The 18,322-nt window shown below is 51.1% G+C and overlaps 1 protein-coding gene across 2 annotated transcripts; it reads right to left on the minus strand.

Annotated features, from left to right (window-relative positions):
* Positions 1-776: 776 nt before the first annotated feature.
* On the minus strand, positions 777-14,947 carry TFAP2C (transcription factor AP-2 gamma). Of its 2 annotated transcripts, none has more exons than XM_055265773.2 (7): positions 14,853-14,947; positions 8,335-8,820; positions 8,169-8,220; positions 6,456-6,672; positions 5,768-5,886; positions 3,283-3,427; positions 777-2,317 (listed from the first exon to the last, which is right to left on the minus strand). In XM_055265773.2, exons 1-7 carry the CDS (start codon positions 14,871-14,873, stop codon positions 2,032-2,034), a joined length of 1,326 nt encoding a protein of 441 aa, XP_055121748.1. In that variant the 5' UTR covers positions 14,874-14,947; the 3' UTR covers positions 777-2,031. The 2 variants fall into 2 exon arrangements, with proteins under 2 accessions (XP_055121748.1, XP_055121747.1); XM_055265772.2 differs by lacking the exon at positions 14,853-14,947 and adding an exon at positions 10,431-10,719.
* Positions 14,948-18,322: the final 3,375 nt, after the last annotated feature.

The following is an 18,322-nucleotide window of genomic DNA, read 5'->3' on the forward strand; positions in this document are numbered from 1 at the left end:
TGTCCTCAATACAGTAACCTTCCACGAGACATTGTTCCCAAAACATTGGCCCCTCTTAATGTCAGTGAACTGTCCCTCAGACATTTCCCAACACCTCCGGGGTGGGGAGGATGATTCTATCCATCTGCAGTTGAGAGACACTGATGACAGCGTAAGACCTGGGGTAGCTGAACAGTCTCACTAGGGAGAAAAAATGAAACTTCAGGTTCCTCCCCAACAGCACACGAAACTTGCCTGCTCAGGGCATTAACTGAGCCACGGTCAAGCCATAAATCAGCTCTGCCCTAATTCCATTCACCCGAAAGACTTAAAAAAAAAAAAAAAAAAAAAAAAACAAACATCTGCCCAAGAACACCCATAATAATTTCACTTCCGTTCTTGACCACTGTACAGTATGCTGAGTAGAGTATGTCAGTGTACCTGTCCTCAATACAGTAACCTTCCACGAGACATTGTTCCCAAAACATTGGCCCCTCTTAATGTCAATGAACTGTCCCTCAGACATTTCCCAACACCTCCGGGGTGGGGAGGATGATTCTATCCATCTGCAGTTGAGAGACACTGATGACAGCGTAAGACCTGGGGTAGCTGAACAGTCTCACTAGGGAGAAAAAATGAAACTTCAGGTTCCTCCCCAACAGCACACGAAACTTGCCTGCTCAGGGCATTAACTGAGCCACAGTCAAGCCATAAATCAGCTCTGCCCTAATTCCATTCACCCGAAAGACTTAAAAAAAAAAAAAAAAAAAAAAAAACCCTATAGCCAGACTTTCAGATTCTAAGAAGAATACTTTTATTATACACATATCATACACACAACAATTATTTGGAGAACATTTACAGGCAGAGAGTTCGATTCCAAATCTCCATTTCACCCACACACACTGTACTGCACACTCACCTTAGGGTTCAGCCCAACAGGAACAAGACAAAGTTATTGCTTTCTGAACAGAGAGTTTCAATTAAATAGAATCTTCCAAGCCAAGAACAGAGCCCAGCATCCTCTTAATTCTTAATACCCTGTATATATATGAATAAAACCTTACGATGTTATAGATTACCCCATCACCATTAAAAGTTAATATTAAAATTGGATCCCACGTCTCAAAAAAGTTGTAAGAAGTGCACCAGTATTTACAGACCCCATTAAGTTATGCATAAATAAAATCTGTACACTCAACACACCGTTTCTTAAAATACAGAACCTCCACGGGGACTTGGGGGTGACAAGCAGCAACAAATTGCTTCGTGCCTACCCTTTTCAAGTTTACTCGAAACATCTGAAATAAATATGCAAATAAAGCTTCAGTACCTTAAAGGAACATGTCATTTCAAAGAGTCTCCCATTTGAAGAGTTAACTTTCAAAGTTAAAAATAAGAAAAGGAAAAAAAATCAATCAGCAGGCTTCGTTTCTACAAGTTTCCTAAAACCAGAAGGCCCCCTTTTCAACACGGGGTTTAGAGTGTGTCAGATACCACCTATTAACTAGTTGCTAAGCAGATAGAACCTTTGCCTCCTACCAGAGGACTTGATCTCTGAAGAAGCTAGATACACACTTTTGTTTTTTTTCAAGGTAAATATTTAGCGGACACAAAAACCAGCCATTACCTTAACACTGAAAAGAAAGGTATTGTTGATCTGTTGATCTAGAGCACATCAATTTGACATTTCAATGGCTAAGTGTGTGGGTCTGTTGGCCCACGGAATGTATTTTAAAAATTCTAAAACTCGTAGCACCACTTTCAGAGAAGGAAAGAATGGGGTTCAAAAAAAAAAAAAGCTTAACGAATAAAGAGCCAGTACTTGTCACCTTCTGATAATAGGTCCAAAGTTAGGAGATAGCTCAGCGCTAGAGAAACAACTAAGGAATCCAGGGGCGGATGATCCAGAACCAGTGAAGGCCCTTTAAATAGTAAGGTAGGTAACAAACTCTTCCCCCAGGTCAAGAGGGGTTCCCAGTCTGTGCGGTGGAGAAGGATTTTTGCAGTCCTGTTCCTTCCCTACTCTCCGAACCTTTCTTTGTCCCAATTTTATTTCCTGTGCTTCTCCATTTTCTCCAGGGTTTTGTTAGAATCAGCTGGACTCTGGTCTCCAGGGTTCATGTAGGATTTGTCTATGACAATCAGGGCTTCTTTGATGTAGTTCTGCAGGGCAGACACCGCGGCACAGATGGCCTGGCTGCCAAACCCGTGGGTAATCAAGCTGAAATGAGACAAGCAGTTCTGTATGTTCGTCTCCAAGACTGGGGCGAGCCTGCTGGTCCCGTGGGGTGTCCGGTCTTGGCTGAGAAGTTCTGTGAATTCCTTACACAGCTGCCTGTGAAGACAGTCAGTTGACTCGGTGAGTTCCATCTAGCTCCTTACAGGTCAAGAGCATAGAACCAACTACCCTGAGGCTGGCGCCTGGGAGGCAAGCACAACTGCTTCAACCGAGGAAGGAGAATTTAATACTAATAGCCAACTGCTGCGCTTAGCAACTATTCTGCGCCAGGCTCTGAGTTAAGCTGTTTTAAAGCACTATCTTATTTAATCCTCACTGCAATTAGAAAAGACAACAGGATTAACTTAACCCCAGCTAACTGGCCAAGGTCACCAGGACTGGTAAAAGTAATGGGGCCTGGATTCCAACCCATGAGTTTACCTTGGTACAAGTTGGTTCCAATAAACAAATTCCGTGAGGAACCGGGAGAAGGAAGCATCCCCCTGAAACTCTGACTCCTGACACAGCCTGGTTCACTGAGCTCTATTTTACCCCATTTCCTGGCTCGACTAGTTCTGCTTCATTTACCATCATTTTAAAATCAACTTACTGTTGGTTTCTATGAGAAAATCCACAGCTGCATAAGTCGTTTTTGAGACAGTTAATTTGCCCACATCTACAAATCCACCCTGATCTTTACATTTGAAAGACAAAAGTCTTGCTATCAGGAGGTAGAAGGCACACAATCTCTCTTTACTGGTTGTGACAAAACAAATCAGGTTTTCAACACATTTTTGTAAGATATGCAAACACAATAATGAAAAGGGCAGCTCAACTACTTTGAGCTGAATAACTAAGCAGCTCAAAAGTACTCATGGCTGAGTCATGCACTCTTCTAAATCATACAAAAAGTTCGTATTTGACTTTGTAAAAGAAGCTTCCTCGCCATTTTCTTTTGCTCCGCCCTAATTTATTTCAAGAATATTTCTCTGTTGAACCGTCGGAACTGTGGAGGGGGAATCTTCTCAACCTCAACGGTCTAGAGCATTGAGTCATCATCAAATTCAAGTTCAGATACTTACTGGGCCGCCAACAGCATGTTCTTCCTAGCTGCCATCTCATTTCGTCCTCCGAGATGAGGTCTGGTTAAATATTCTGCCACTGGTTTACTAGGAAATTCGGCTTCACAGACATAGGCAAAGTCCCTAGCCAAATGAACAGCTTCACCTAGAATAATCAGCAACAGCTTTTAGGATGGCTGTGGTCACTGAGGCCAAACTGCCCTTTTCCTCTCTTTTTTTTTTTTTTGACACGGAGTCTCGCTCTGTTGCCCAGGCTGGAGTGCAGTGGCCCGATCTCTGCTCACTGCAACCTCCACCTCCGGGATTCAAGCAATTCTCGTGCCTCAGGCCCCGAATAACTGGGATTACAGGCATACACCACCATACCCAGCTAATATTTGTATTTTTAGTAGATACAGCATTTTGCCACATTGGTCAGACTGGGCTTGAGCTCCTGGTCTCAACCAATGGCTCATGCCAGGGATTACAGACAGGAGCCACAGCACCCAGCCCCCATTTTCTCTCTTTCTAGTATACATTGTCTACCAGTCACACATTGCATGCAAGAATGAAATCATATACAGGGCAGACAACTCAGCTGGTAGGAAGAACTTTCTAGGGATTCTCAGTAGGTCCTCCACCCCAGGAATAGAGGGTGGAGATCACACAACGTGAGCAGAAAAGACCCTGAAACTTCTAACTGCACAGTCAAGTCAGCCCTCTGTATCCGTGGGTTCTGAATCTGTATTCATCTAAACTCAGACTGAAAAGATTCAGGGGGGAAATAATGAATGGTTGTGTCTGTACTGAACATACACAGACTTTTGCCATTATTCCCTGAGCAATACAATGTGACAACTATTTACATAGCATTTACATAGTATTAGGTATTATAAGTAAGTGTTGTAGAGATGATTTCAACTATATGGAAGGATGTGTGTAGGTTATATACAGATATAACATTTTGAACATCCTCAGGTTTTGGTATGGGACCTGGAACCAGTGCCCCATGGATACTGAGATGAGTAAACTTGAAAAACGTTTACCAGTCCTCTGCTCAACAGATAATCAAACATACCCATGTTTTCTCTTTATATTAAGTAGTATCATTTTGGGGAAGTAGGAAAATTTAAGGGCTATAAACATGTTTGACAAAAGCAAACTAGTCACTTCTCTATAAAACAGCGACAACATCTGACACCTTACTTTTTTTTAATAGTGCCTTTTTACTGAAGGGCAGATCTCTAGAATGTTTCTTTTTAAAAAGATGGGAGGGATGTGCTTCCTAAAACCCAACTTGGAGCACCCTTTTCCCTGTCCGAGTCAGTGCAAGAGCTAAGGGAGGCAACCAAGAGTTATCTCCCACCCAAGAGGTACCTTCCCTGGCTCCAGGGTGCAGGACTGCTGAGCTTTGCAAAAACCCAGATGGTGGAGGTGCCCCCTGGGTTGACTGAAGCAGCCTTGGAGGGCCATTGTTCTGGAACACACTTTCTTATTCAATCACCCTGCCTGGCTAGCAAGAAACCCCAGCAGAACCGCCGATTCTACAGGCAGGACAGCTGTTCTCAGACAGGCAGTTCCTTTCTCCTTGCCCTGACCTCCAAAGGCACTCGTAAAAGGTAGAGCAGGGACTCTGCCAAGTCTCTTTGAGCACCACGGTCACGCCATCAGAGCAAGGAAAGAAAGTCTTCAAAAGAGGGTACTACCACGGGGAGCCCATTTCTCCTTGGCTTCCCCTGCCCATAGTGAGAGCCCTAAGCCTCTCTCAGCGTCCAACTCTTCCTGGGAGCAGTAACAACGTGCTTTGTTTTGTTTTTAAAAAATTATTTTACTTTCCCTTCAGCTCCTTTTAAAGGTTGTGTTGCATTCTTGGCTACTGTCCAGGTTGGGGTAAAGGGGCCCCCCGTTCAAGAAACTGAAATGCTATGTCCTACTATCTTAGCACTGGCGAGAGGAACTTGTGCGTGGGCCAGGGGTTCAATTAGTTTTTTTCTTTGGATGGGAGGAAAGAATAGAGTTGTGAATCGGGCCAGTCGTACTGTATACAAGAGGTTCTCTTCACTGACCACAATCCCCAGCTACAAAATAACCCACAGCTACAAAAAACAGAAGCAGTACTTCTGCTCACCAGTAAGTAACCAGCTTTTATTCAAGGTGTACCAAATGATCAGCTGTTATCTTTCAAAAAAACTGGTTCATTTAACAGGAAATGCCGACACCCCTAGAGTGTGGTTTCTTAGGTCAGGAAAACCAACCAGTTTCTTTCCTACATTGATTCTCTGAGGAATACAGAAGAGCCTACCTGAGCAGCCAGATACTTAAATGTTAACTTATTTGATAAAATTAACTGTGATTCATTCCAATAAACTTAGAAAACAATTCCAATTGCTTTCATCTCTACTTGCAACCAAGTTTTAAGACTTGTTTTCCATTTTTTCTGCAAGAAATATTAAAGACACAGGCACAAATTAAAAACATCACAAACCAAAAACAAAGCCCCACTGACCTTCTACTAAGGATGTCAGGAGAGTCACATGAGCGGCTTTCCGTCTCCCAGCCGGAAGATTCAACCCAATCTTGTCCAACTTCTCCCGCAAGGACCGGCCTCCATTTTTCGACTTGGCTCTAAGAAAAAGAAAAATTGACTCTGGCTACTCTCAAAAAAAAGAACATGCACTTTAAAAATTCTAAACTCCTAAAGTGCTGCTGTCAAAGCTGAAATCCGTCAAAGACCATCTACATCACGTGAACCATAATGAAAAGTGATAGCAAGGTCCTCTTTTAATTAGTCCCCGTAAGATACAAAATCAATCTTTCCTAACATCAAACTTTGCATCCCAGAATATTTCAAACTGTATGGGAGCAGATAAATTTTCACTTGTGAAACTACAACAGCCCCACAGAAACCCCCTGGGGAACAAACCCAGGGTGTTCCCCACCTCCCCTCAATACAGATGCTATCACTTCATACATGGGATCAAATTCTAACCAAATGACAATTTGTGAGCGTCGTTTTAGCACTTCTTCCCACATTTGGCACTTTCTAAAAGAGAAGAAATGTACTAAAAACTCTAACCCGATTAGAATTCAGTGGTAGGCATAAACTCACATAAATGTTAAAAATACCTCCTGGGCCTCTGATACACTCACCTTCAACTACCCAACCACCATGCCTAGAATTGTGCCCCAAGTACCTTCTGAGAACACCTCCCAGTAACGAGGCATTTAAGCATTCAGGTGGGGACAGTCGCCGCTGTACTTCGGCCACTGTCACTTTGTATTTAGACGTAGAGCTGAGGAGGGACAATCTTCCAGGGACTGAGCAGAAGACCTCGGTGGGGTTCATTACGGCCCCCACCAGCTCCTTCTGACAGGGGAGGCTCAGAGGGTTCTTGGTCATGGAAATGGGACCTGTGAATGAAGGTCAGAGCTGACAGTCACAAAAGCTCTCTCTGAGCAAAAGAGACCTTTTCAAAACCACTAACCAAAGCTGAAAGTGATCTTTAGACAAGCATCGTTGCACACCCCACGATCAACTGCAGGCTGACTTTATTTAAAAAAAAAAAAAGAGTCTCACTCTGTGGCCCAGGCTGGAGTGCAGTGGTGTGATCTCTGCTCACTGCAGCCTCAGCCTGCGGGCTCAAGTGATTCTCCAGCAGGCGCCCACCACTACATCCAGCTAATTTTTTGTTTTAGTAGAGATGGGGTTTCACCATGTTAGCCAGGCTGGTCTCAAACTCCTGACCTCAAGTGATCTGCCTGCCTTGGCCTCCCAAAGTGCTGGGATTAGAGGCGTCAGCCACTGCACCTGGCCATGGCTGACTTTTTTAAAAAGCCCCCTACTTCAGAGACAAATCTAATCTGAAATTCACAAGTTAACACCTTTGGAAGTTAATTAGTGAAGATCCCAAGCTTGGAGGGTTTCTTTCTTTTTTTTTTTCCTAGCAGCTGCTGAAAACTATTTAATTAGAAGACTTGTTTTCAGAAGACTGCTTCAATACTAAATAAACGGTGAGTTTTTTTCCCCACTCAAGAACAACCAAAATCACAGGACACATTAAGATTCTTTGCCAAAATTTTTCAGGGCAGTTGATCACAGTAAATTTAATCATCCAAACTAATACATTCTCAGTTTACTGAAAATTTGTAGTCTTTTCTGAGTTTTTCTTTAAAATCCATTTTTCCTCCATCCTCAATCCATTTAAGCAGTTCAAGTAACAGACTGAAACTACCTTCAGTTTAGGCCTACTCTATTTCCCAAAACAGTCAAAATGGTAATCCTGGTAATCTTGTCAGTTAAGTAACTTAATTTCATAAACCACTCACTCACCAAGTAATCCAATTTTCCAAATCCCCTCCTCCCCCATCCTGCAAAACCCTCCCTCTGACAGATCATTCCAAGCTCTTTTCCTTTTAGAGGTATTCATTTTGGTAGGCCAAATCGCTTCAAAACTTTTCTTGCAGGTCAGAATTAAGGAGGTTTTCCATACACGTGTTTGAAATCAAAAATAAAATCACAACTTATTCAACAATTAAAATCGTTACAGAACCAGCCACTCAACGAAGGTGTGCCTGTGACTTTTTTGTTGTTGTTTTTCAAATTAAATCAGTGTTCGCTCGCTCTGGAAGACTTTCTCTCACATTGTGAAACACCCACTGGAATGCAAGGGCATTTTTCAAAGAAAAAAAACTAGGCAGTAACAACTCCGGAGATGAAGAGAGAGCTCCTAGGAGGTCGGAGGGAAATCCCCTTCTCTCACTCCTAAAATCTAGCTTCCATGAATCCCCTTCAGTCCCTTCTACCACAAATGTCCCACGTTGGCCACCAAATGTCCCCAACCTTGCCAGTCAACTTCATAAGCCCAGATCGTGTGACCAGAGGAAGACGATGCCACCTTGCTATTTACCTTTGCGAATGACTGTCTGATCGTGCAGCAACAGGTGCTGGTCGTCGACATTCTGGGGGAGAGAGGACAAAATTCCCTTAAGTTCGGGGGAGCCTAGAGGGGTGCGGGGTTGGGGCAGAAGGCCGTAGTGCGAACAGATCCGGGCAGGAGCCGCAGCGCCGCTCACCTGCACCTCGTCCATCTGGTGAGGCATGTCGTGGAGCCCCAGGTTCTCGGCCAGGCCCGCGGCATCCAGGGCGTGTGCGTGCGGTAGCAGCAGGTCGGAGCGGCGGTAGGCATCCCTGCGGGCGCTCACTGCGCCCGCCTCCAGCCCGGAGAGGTGGGGCAGCAGGCCGGCCGGGCGCCCGTGGTGCGAGGGCAGCCCCGCTCCCTCCTGGCTCTGGCGGCCGGGCCAGGCCTGCTGCTGGCTGCCTGTGGGCGCCGGCTGGTGCAGGGGGTTGATGGCGGCGGCGTACGCTTCCCCCAGATGCGAGTAGGGGTCGGCAGACTGGGAGTAGGCCAGCTGCTGGTAGGGAGGGGGAAAGTAAGGTGGCGGCTGATATTCGGCGACTCCAGTGTGGGAGAGGGGTGGCGCGGGGCTGTAGAGGTGCTGCCCGGCGGAGGAGAGGTGGGGGACTCGCGGATTCCCATTGCTGCTCCCGTCGTGGCGATCCTGGAAGGAAAAAAAAAAACAGGAGACCCCGTTAGTGCGAAACCCCGCTACTGCGAACTGGCCGGCATCGCCGGGCTGCGCGGAGGGCCCCAGAGGACCAACCCCACCCGGCCCCGCGGGGCTTGCCCAAGGTCGGAAGGTACCCGGGGGCAATGCGCCCCGAGGATTTCGTTGTAAGCAAAGAGTGCGCGGAGGGAGGAGAGTCTGGTGAAAAGACCTGGGGGAACGAGTTCTCAAAGCCCGGCGGCGAAGGTCTAGGCGCTGCTCCGAAACCCGAGGCGCTCGGAGGCGCCAAGTCCGAACCCTGGGTCTTGGGCCAGAAAAGGCGGGGGCCAGAGCCCGGGGCGAAGGAGCCAGAGCCCGGGGCGAAGGAGCCGGACGCCCGGTGCAGAGCGATCTCGTGGAGCCCGCCCATGGCGCAGGGACTGCAGGAGGTGGCAGCGCGGCAGGCGCGGATAGAGCGCGCGGCGCGGGAAATGCGCACCTCCCCCGCCCCTGGGACCCTCCCTTCCACGCCCTCGGGACAAAGACCTCCGGGCGGGCGGCGCTCGCAAAGCAGGGCCCGCCATCCTGCGCCGCCCTAGGGAGTGAAGACGGAGCGCGCGCACAGGGCGGCCCTCCCTGCTGGCCAGGCCCAGCCGAGGGGAGTAATAAGTGGGGGCGCCCTACACTGCCAAGGGCAGCGTTCTCGCACGTCGGGGCGCAGAGGGGGCATGAAGGACCCTGGAAATTGGGCAGCCTTCCCCGCACACGTTCCCTCGCCCCTGGGCGGCCCGACTTAGTTTCTAAAGGATGCGTCCCCATCTGCCCAGGGGTCTCGGGGCGCCGGGAACCTGGAGGAACATGGTGCTGTCGCCTCCTGGCGGAAGCGCCCGGGCCTGCGGGCAGGGGCAGCCCCTCCAGGGCCCGGAGGCGCAGTGAACTCCCGCGAGTCCGTGGCCCGAGCTCCGCGCTCCCAGCGCCCCGGAGCTCGCCTAGCGCTGCCTGCGTCTTCTTCCTCTTCCCGCTCGCCGCCTCCTTCCCTCCCACTCTCCGAAACTCTAGCTCAACCTGTCCGACAGGCTGGAGCACTCGCGAGCGCTTACGGCCCCATCTGGCCTCGGGCACCCCCCCCCGACTCCCCAGCCCCCACTTCTTTTGAAAGCCAAACTTCGGTTGTTTTCGTGCTTCCCCGAGGAGGTAGCGGGGCAGGTGACGAGCCGGCCTTGGAGGAGTGTCCGCCAAGGTGTCCCTGGCAGGTAGCCTCATCTGACCCCTTTGGACGGAGACTTCGTGCGTAAAAGCCACGTCTGAGGGTTGCAGACGGGGCACTTTTCCGAGAAAACGGGAAGCAGGGCTGTTTGCCGCTTAGGAAAGCGCCTGGTAAGCTGTGTGGGTGGGATTTGCCATTCTCTTTCCAGGCCTCGTTCCCGAGGGGAGGCTATTTAGGAAAAGGCCCTGTACAGGAAAGGGGCCCCGCAGAAATGGACTAAGGGGTGTCCGGAGAAGTGGATCCCGTTCCACCGAGAGGCCAGGGCTCCTGTGCCCTCGTCCCCGACCTCGGTCCAGTGGCCCCTGCCTCCCGGACTGTTCTCGGCGGGGCGGGGCTGCACCCCGGAGCCCCAGCTCACCTCGCAGTCCTCTTCGTACTTGACATTATCGGTTATTTTCCACAACATGGCGTCCGGCGTCCCCCAAAACAGTCGCCAGTTAAATCCAGGCTCCCCCCAGCCCCCAAGCGGTAAATCCAAAATCGGGGTCACGGTGACCAGGCGTCTGCCGCCGCCCCCGCCGCGCGCGGGCCTTGCTGTCTGGGTCACTGGACGCGCATCGGCGGCTCTGCGAGCGTAGATGCTGCCGCCGCGGGTGTCAAGACTGCTGCCAGTGGACGGGGAAAGCCGCGCCCGAACTGTGTGTCCTGGCAATAGCCGGGGGACCCGAGCGCCTTAATGAGAAGGAAATTATCATAACTCCTCCCCGGGGGCCGGCGCGGAGGCCCAGGCGCCAGGCGGGGCGGCCCCCAGCCAGTCCCAGCCTAGCTCCGCCCTGCACCCGGGCCTGGCGCAGCGCCGAGCCCCACGCTGTGAGGGACGAAGAGCGGAGTCAGTGGGCGGTGCCTAGTTGACAGCCGAAGACCTGCGAGGCCTGGGTCCCCCGACGCGCCTTCCTTCTGTCACCTCCACCGTAAGCACACCTGAGATTGGCAGAGCTGGGGGAAGGGATCCAAATACTGAAACCCACCCCATTTTCGCCTAAACGGCCGTCACTCCTTCCTCAAGAAGACGGATGTCACCTGGAGTTAAGAAACTGCGCATTTGGGGAGCGACTCAACAACCGGGGTCTCCTCATCTCCTAAAAACACATCCCATCCCATCCCACCTACACCCCACTGAGGCTTAAGGTCTGAGCTGGGATCATGCAGCTGGAGCCCTAGTCCGCCAGAGACGCCCAGTTCCCTCCTTGGGCACAGCGCGGTCCCGGCCCCCGGCCAGGAGGAGAGAGGAAGGCACTCCTGGGGAGTCTGCCCCAAGGGCGGCAAAGGCAGCAGACGGTCCTACCCGCCCAGGAGTTGCGGACAGCGGCTTCTCGCCGCTGCCGCCCGAAGCGGCATCTCCTGCGGCTGGCTGAGGCCGGGGGGGAACCCGCGCGCACTGGACCAGCCCAGCGGCCCGGCCCTGCCCTGCCCTGCCCTGCCCTGCGGAACGCCGGCTCGGCAGCTGCCTCCGGCGGGCCGGTCACTCAGAAGCCTCTACTCACCCTGGGAAAGAAGCGCCGGGCAGAAATAAAACCCGAGCGCCACGGGTAAGGTGGAGGTGAGGAGGTGCAGGAAGTGGAGAGAGAGCGTGCAGAGAGCTCTCGACTGGAGAGGTAGACACCCAAGTCCCACATGTTGAGGCAGAAAACAAAACTTCCTTCCACACAAACGCTGCTTCCCTCTCCCCTTCGGTACTTGCCACCCAAACTTGAAAGCAAAGTGCAATATTAATTTTTAGAATTCAAACTAACGAAATTCTTTGGCCCAGTTATTATGCAGCAATTGACTTTCATTGTAAGGGGAACATCGCTAATTCTCGAGGGCGTATTTGTTGGGACGCCCCAACTGGCTCCCTGGGCTGGATTTAAACGTTCTGAGCGGATTAGAGGAGACTATTTCTATTTGATACTGAATACGATTGTGCAATAATCAATGCCTATCAGTACGGTGTCCGCACCTGGAGTAGACCTGACTCTCCCATCCACAGAATGGCGGCATCCACTGCGCCTCGCTGTTCCTTCTCGGGTTCGTTTGAACTTTGGCATTTATTTAGACCCAGGTGGGCCTAAAAGAAAATAATAATAATAATAGGCGTCCTCCAAGGGAAACTTTCCCCCGGCCTTAGACAGCAGCCAAATCCCAGGTGGTTTTCCGACCGGACGCGAGAACAAAATCTGGAAATTGAAACCACTGAGACTTTTCGGCCAAGCATATCTGCAGGGCTTTGCACTAAGGAGAACAGTGCATAAAAAGACACACAGGACCCTGACACTTGTGTCCCGAAACAGGCTTCTGGGGGAAAAATAAGTTACCGCAGGAGCAGAGCTCCTGGTATTAGCAGCGGCGGAGGGGGACACCTGCCAGAAGCAGAAATTAGACCCAGGTCCGCAGGCACTCCAGAGCACAGGTCCGGGAAGATGGGTCCTAGACTCTCCAGAGGAAGGGTGCGGCGCCTCCTTCGGGCTCCTGGGACTCCCTGACGGGTGCCGCTGGGCTGTCCGACATTCTGGGCCTTCTAGCCCTTAGTTTTACTCCCTGACCCGGCCTGAGGTGCAGCTTGAACAAGTTGTCTCGTCTGTGCTGGCAAGTTTACCTCCTGCACGCTGGGGCCCGGAATGGGCAAGAAGGTGCTCATCCCCCATCCCAGGCCCTGGCTCTCCTTTCCCGCAGAAACACTGGCCAAAGCCGCCCCGAGGAACGGAGATGCCTCCGCGTCTGGGAGCGTCTACGCAGGATGCGAAAGGAGGGTGGGCATTGAGGGCTCGCGCAGCGCCGTTCCCTGGGCCCAAAGGACCCAGAGGATCCGGAACCGCTTGGCAAAGGCCATTCATTCCCAAGGAGCTTCCCTGGACCCCGGCGCTGTCCCCTTTCCAATGCGTAAGCGCTCGAACTGGAGCGCAACCTCCGCGCCCTCTGTACGGAAGGAAAGCAGCTACAACAAATCCTCTGTCTTCTCAGCACAGGAGACCCTTCCCGAATACGCACACTCTCGGCTTCTGGGCCGGCACCCAGGCACGCGCGCGCCCTTGTGAGGAAGCCTCAACCCTTCCTTGACTTCAACTTTTCTGCTCAGCAGAGAGCCGGGAACAGAAGGCTCCAGCATCCAAGACAGCCCCCCTCCAACGTCCCCGCCCCTTGCCCACGTGAAGACGCGGACTGCGTGGCCGCGCTCAAAACAGCCGGCGCCCGCAGAACGGGACCCCTCTGGAACCCCGGAGGCCTCGCAGCCGCCTGGAGAAGAGGGTGGAAAGTTGTCGGGGGTTCCCCTCTACCGCCCCCTAGGGAGCCTAAACTCACTTACTCCCTGGAAGCCCTGGACCCACGCCCCTATGAAACCGCAGACCAGGCCTCTCCAACAACGGGAGCGCCCCAAAAGCGCGCCACTTCCAAAGAGGCGCGAGCTGGTGCCTTTGGAAACAGGGCTCCTGGCCCCAGGCCTGAGTCATCCGCCGCCCCTGCCCCCACCCCAGACCGAAGAAGGCGGCCAGGAAGATTCGGGCAGATCTGCGACTCCTCTTCCGGCCCCAGGGAGGGGACTCCCGAGCAGAAGATGGAGGCCCCCGAGCGCTTTCGCAGACTCCGCGCCACGCGCCGGACGTTTGTCCCGCCTCTCGGGACAGCGTGAGCGCCGGTAGGGACCTCAGTAAGTGGCAGACCCGCCAGGATCAAGTAGGGTGGAAAGGCCCGGGCCTGCGGCAAACCCAGGAGGAGGGTCATTCACGCCCGCCACGCTCCCTTCGCGGCACTGGCACCCACTGGACCGACACTGGTGTCAAAGGGCACCCTGAACTATCTATGTCCAGTAAGGGCACGCCCTGGGGCACCACAGACATCAAGTCACAGCCACTCCAAAATAATTACAAAAATGATTATCGTAAATAACAGATTGCTTTAATAGGGCGCGAAGCGGCCGCCGCATACACAGACGCCTCTGGTCTCAGTCCCACCAGACTCAGTTCACTGCTCGCTTCTTTGCGCTCCGCGTCAGGCCGCATGCTCTTCGTTTAGAACCTTTTGAGCCTTACCTCTTCCTCGCAAACAACTCCTTTTTTCAAACAGGCAAAGTGAGGCGTGGAGCTGAGGGGCTCACAGGTTCTCAAGCTTCCGAGGAGGGCCCGCGTCCACGTCAGTCCCGGCCCGCCGAACCAAACTTCGTGGGCACAGTCTCTAACCTGACAACCACCTGTCCCATTTCACAGCAGGCAAAAGTGAATTTTTAGTCGCCCAACTACCTGAAAGCCGCAAAGGTGCCTAGGGTTGAAGGCCACCTTCCCAGCGGTTCTAGGGAGCCCTTTGGAGACATGCCTGACTCTCCCCCTGCTCTGCCCCGGGGGACCCCCGGCCGCCGGAGGCCTCACACGCTTAGCCGCGGTTTGGTAGACTCCTGTCACCTCTCCACTACCATCCCGGAGCCCATCCTTACGCACCCTAACCGCTCGGAGCGCAGGCCCGAGGACTAAGGCGGGAGCCTCGTGTCCCCTGAGGCCTTCTCCGCTCCGTGTCCTGGGTCACCATACACTTCCAGGCCAGCTAAGCCCGGCGGCTTTAACTCAGAACTTGGTCGCCGCCAGGCGTGGAGCAGGCCACTGTTGCCAGACGCTACGCGGACCCGTCCTCCTGCGCCAGTACTGGGCGACAGGCAGCCCGGGCAGCACCCAGGAGCCACCCTGCACGCCCCCAGGCGCCCGTCCCACCCGGCGCCACCCCTCGCCCTTCGCAGCGAGTCCTCCCGCAGCCTCTCCTCTCTGCCAGCCCCCGGGGTCGCATCTGCCCTCCACCCAGACACCTCTTTTCTCACCCGTAGGAACTGGAAGCTCATGGTGCCAGCTCTCCAACCCTCTGTGAGTTGAGGAGTTTAAGAGTAGGAGAGACGTAGAAAAAGAGTTCCCCGAGGGCCCAGTCGTGTGCGGTAAACACATGCTTCCAGCGTTTATTTAATTAACGGGAGGGGGAGGGGAAGGGGGAGAAATTCACAGCCAAACGAGCTATCGCGATTGGAAGACTGGCAGGAAAGGTCTTGGTTACTCCTCCCCTGCCCTCCTCCCCTTGGAAACTGTAAACTCTGCATTTGAAAAGGGTATACCCTAGGGTTTTAAATTATCTTTACATATGTATATGACAAGCGGTACGTAGGACTCCTTCAGTCAGAAATTATTTTAAATGTAGCCTACCTCTTACTGACAAGGGATTTTTTTTTAGTTAGTTAGTTTCTAAGACCAAAAGTATTAACATTTCTGGGAATTCTCAGCCTTCATGTCACATCACAGGTTTCCGGGTTCAGCTAAAATTGAACCAGTGGTAGTGAATTCTTGGGGTAGGGGAAGAAAGGGAGTGAGGTTTGGGGTCTTAAGTGCCAGAGAGATATGTTTGCACATTACATGCTAATTTGCCTTAAAGAAAGGGGCAAAGTACATGGAAGGAAGGAAGGAAGGAAGGAAGGAAGGAAGGAAGGAAGGAAGGAAGGAAGGCAAAAACTAAGAGCCCAGTAAAATAGAATAAGAAGACTGTAAACACAGAAATAAATGCTGATGGTTGACTGTAACATCAGTTTAAACATCCCGGGACCCGCTGTGATCACCCAGGCCAGGCAGGAGAAATCAGACTTGCACAGAAGCTGCTTCTCATCATCTGAGTTCTTGCTGGTTTTCACACAAAACCTGCCCAGGCAACCCAAACAGCTTCCTTCCAAGAGAGGTGAGTTGAAAACTTATCCAAGATTCCTCTACACATGCCTTAGAAGAAATAAAAAAGCAGCAGGCGAGCAGAGTTCCACCCACCTGCTAGTAACCTCTCCCAGAGTTTCCCAGTGCCCCAGTAGCCTTCAAAGGCAGTGTTTTGTTTTATTTTATTTTATATTTATTTATTTATTTTGAGATGGAGTTTCGCTCTTGTTGCCCAGGCTGGAGTGCAATGGCACGATCTCATCTCACTGTAACCTCCGCCTCCTGGGTTCAAGCGATTCTCCTGCCTCAGCCTCCAGAGTAACTGGTATTACAGGCATGCACCACCACGCCCAGCTAATTTTTGTATTTTTACTAGAGATGGGGTTTCTCCGTGTTGGTCAGGCTGGTCTCGAACTCCCGACCTCAGGTAATCCGCCTGCCTCGGCCTCCCAAAGTGCTGGAATTACAGGCGTGAGCCACCGCGCCCGGCAAAGGCAGTGTTTTAAATGCACGAAGAGGCTGGGCGCGTGACTCACGCCTGTAATCCTAACACTTTGGGAGCCCGAGGCAGGCGGATTACCTGAGGTCAGGAGTTCGAGACCAGCCTGGCCAACATGGTGAAATGTCTCTACTGTCTCTACTATAAATACAAAATATTAGCCGGGTGCAGTGGCGCGCACCTGTAATCCCAGCTACTCTGCAGTGGCGCACACCTGTAATCCAGCTACTCTGCAGTGGCACATACCTGTAATCCCAGCTACTCTGCAGTGGCACGTACCTGTAATCCCAGCTACTCGGGAGGCTGAGGCAGGAGAATTGCTTGAACCCAGGAGGCAGAGGTTGCAGTCAGCCAAGATTATGCCATTGCACTCCAGCCTGGGTGACAGAGCTAGACTCGGTCTCAAAAAAAAAAAGAATGGAATGTGCATTTTTCCGCTGCACAAAACAAAAAGTGACTTCAACACAGTGACACTTTCATGGAAAAGGGTTTAAACATTCATCCCTGGCTACTTCTTGGGCCAAAAAATAGGCAGAATACAAAAATGCAGGGAAAATAAGTCTTCATTGGGGGCGTGACTAGGATTTTGATCACTAATAGTCTAAGAGCGACACGTGCCATTCTGTATGTCCCTGCTACAGGAGTCACTGAAAGGTACACCCAGGCAGGAGGATGGGGTGGGGGGAGGGGAGGTATAGAGAGAAAGCCAACTTTTTACTTATTTATGGTTGGGTTTTGGTTTTTGTTTTTTCTTATTGCGGGGGTTGCAATTAATATATCCTGTTGTAATTATTTCTCAAAATAAGCACAATGATCACTGTTAACATCCTGATTTTATTTAAAAATTTAATCCAGAAAGGAAGATTTTCGTTGTTGTTGTAGTTACATGTGATACAATCACAGCAGCAGCAATAAAGAAACACATAACACAGCGGGCCGGGTGCAGAGGCTCACGCCTGTAATCCCAGCACTTTGGGAGGTCGAGGAGGGCAGATCACGAGGTCAGGGGATCGAGACCATCCTGGCTAACACAGAGAAATCCTGTCTCTACTAAAAATACAAAAAAAATAGCCTGTGGTCCAAGCTACTCAGCTCCCGGCTGAGGCAGGAGAATGGCGTGAACCCGGGAGGCAGAGCTTGCAGTAAGCTGAGATGGCGACACTGCACTCCAGCCTGGGTGACAGAGCGAGACCCCGTCTCAAAAAAAAAAGAAACATGTAACACAGTATCAACTTTTTTTTTTTCTTTTTTGAGACAGAGTCTTAGTCTGTTACCCAGGCTGAAGTGCAGTGGCATGATCTCAGCTCCCTGCAACCTCCACCTCCTGGGTTCAAGCAATTCTCCACCCTCAGCCTCCTGAGTAGCTGGGACTATAGGAGCCTGCCACCACAAACAGCTAATTTTTGTATTGTTAGTAGAGATGGGGTTTCACCATGTTGGCCAGGCTAGTCTCAAACTCCTGACCTCAAAGTGATTCACCCACCTCAGCTTCCCAAAGTGCTGGGATTACAGGCGTGAGCCACTGCACCTGGCCAATATCTACTTTTACAATTTAAAAAAACCAAAGGATGCCATAACCATTGTTAATGCCCAAATATATTACTTGTCTTCAGAAACTGGAGCACCTTGTCTTGTCACAATACATGAGGATGAAAAATTGGCACTTGGACAAGGTTCCAACCTCCCCAGGGTCCCTTTCCTCAAGATAACACCCACTGGAAGGGTCTGCAAGGAAGCTGGAGCAACACCCTTTTGGAACAGTTCTTTCTCCTTTGTCCACTTTTTAAAGTCTCATGAGCCAGACTGCAGTATCTTGATTTTCTCTCCCTCATCTTCCTCACGTGGCACACAAACGTGGGCTTCCCTAGACCCAGTGCCAAGCTCCTGAGTCCTGTGTGTAAGAACTCATTTCAGTGGAGCTGCAGGCCCAAAAACAACAGCAATGTGATAAAGGCCAAAATGTCACCATGGCAACCCAGAGATCCAAAGGGGAACTCTAGCCAGCAAAAATCAACACCAAATTAAAACCAGAACCTCAAAGAAAGAAAAAATATTATTCTTTAGATCAACTCTGTATACTCTGTAGTATAAAATAAATATCAATCT

The sequence above is a fragment of the Symphalangus syndactylus genome, chromosome 24 (assembly GCF_028878055.3).
Source record: "Symphalangus syndactylus isolate Jambi chromosome 24, NHGRI_mSymSyn1-v2.1_pri, whole genome shotgun sequence".
Classification (NCBI taxonomy): domain Eukaryota; kingdom Metazoa; phylum Chordata; class Mammalia; order Primates; family Hylobatidae; genus Symphalangus; species Symphalangus syndactylus.

Coding starts and splice junctions, on each gene's coding strand:
- TFAP2C (XM_055265772.2), bottom strand. CDS start 10,478: ATGTTGTGGAAAATAACCGATAATGTCAAGTACGAAGAGGACTGCGAG. Junction 3,428..5,767: donor CCTGACATCCTTAGTAGAAG/GTCAGTGGGGCT, acceptor TGATTATTCTAG/GTGAAGCTGTTCATTTGGCT. Junction 2,318..3,282: donor AACATGCTGTTGGCGGCCCA/GTAAGTATCTGA, acceptor CTGTCTTCACAG/GCAGCTGTGTAAGGAATTCA.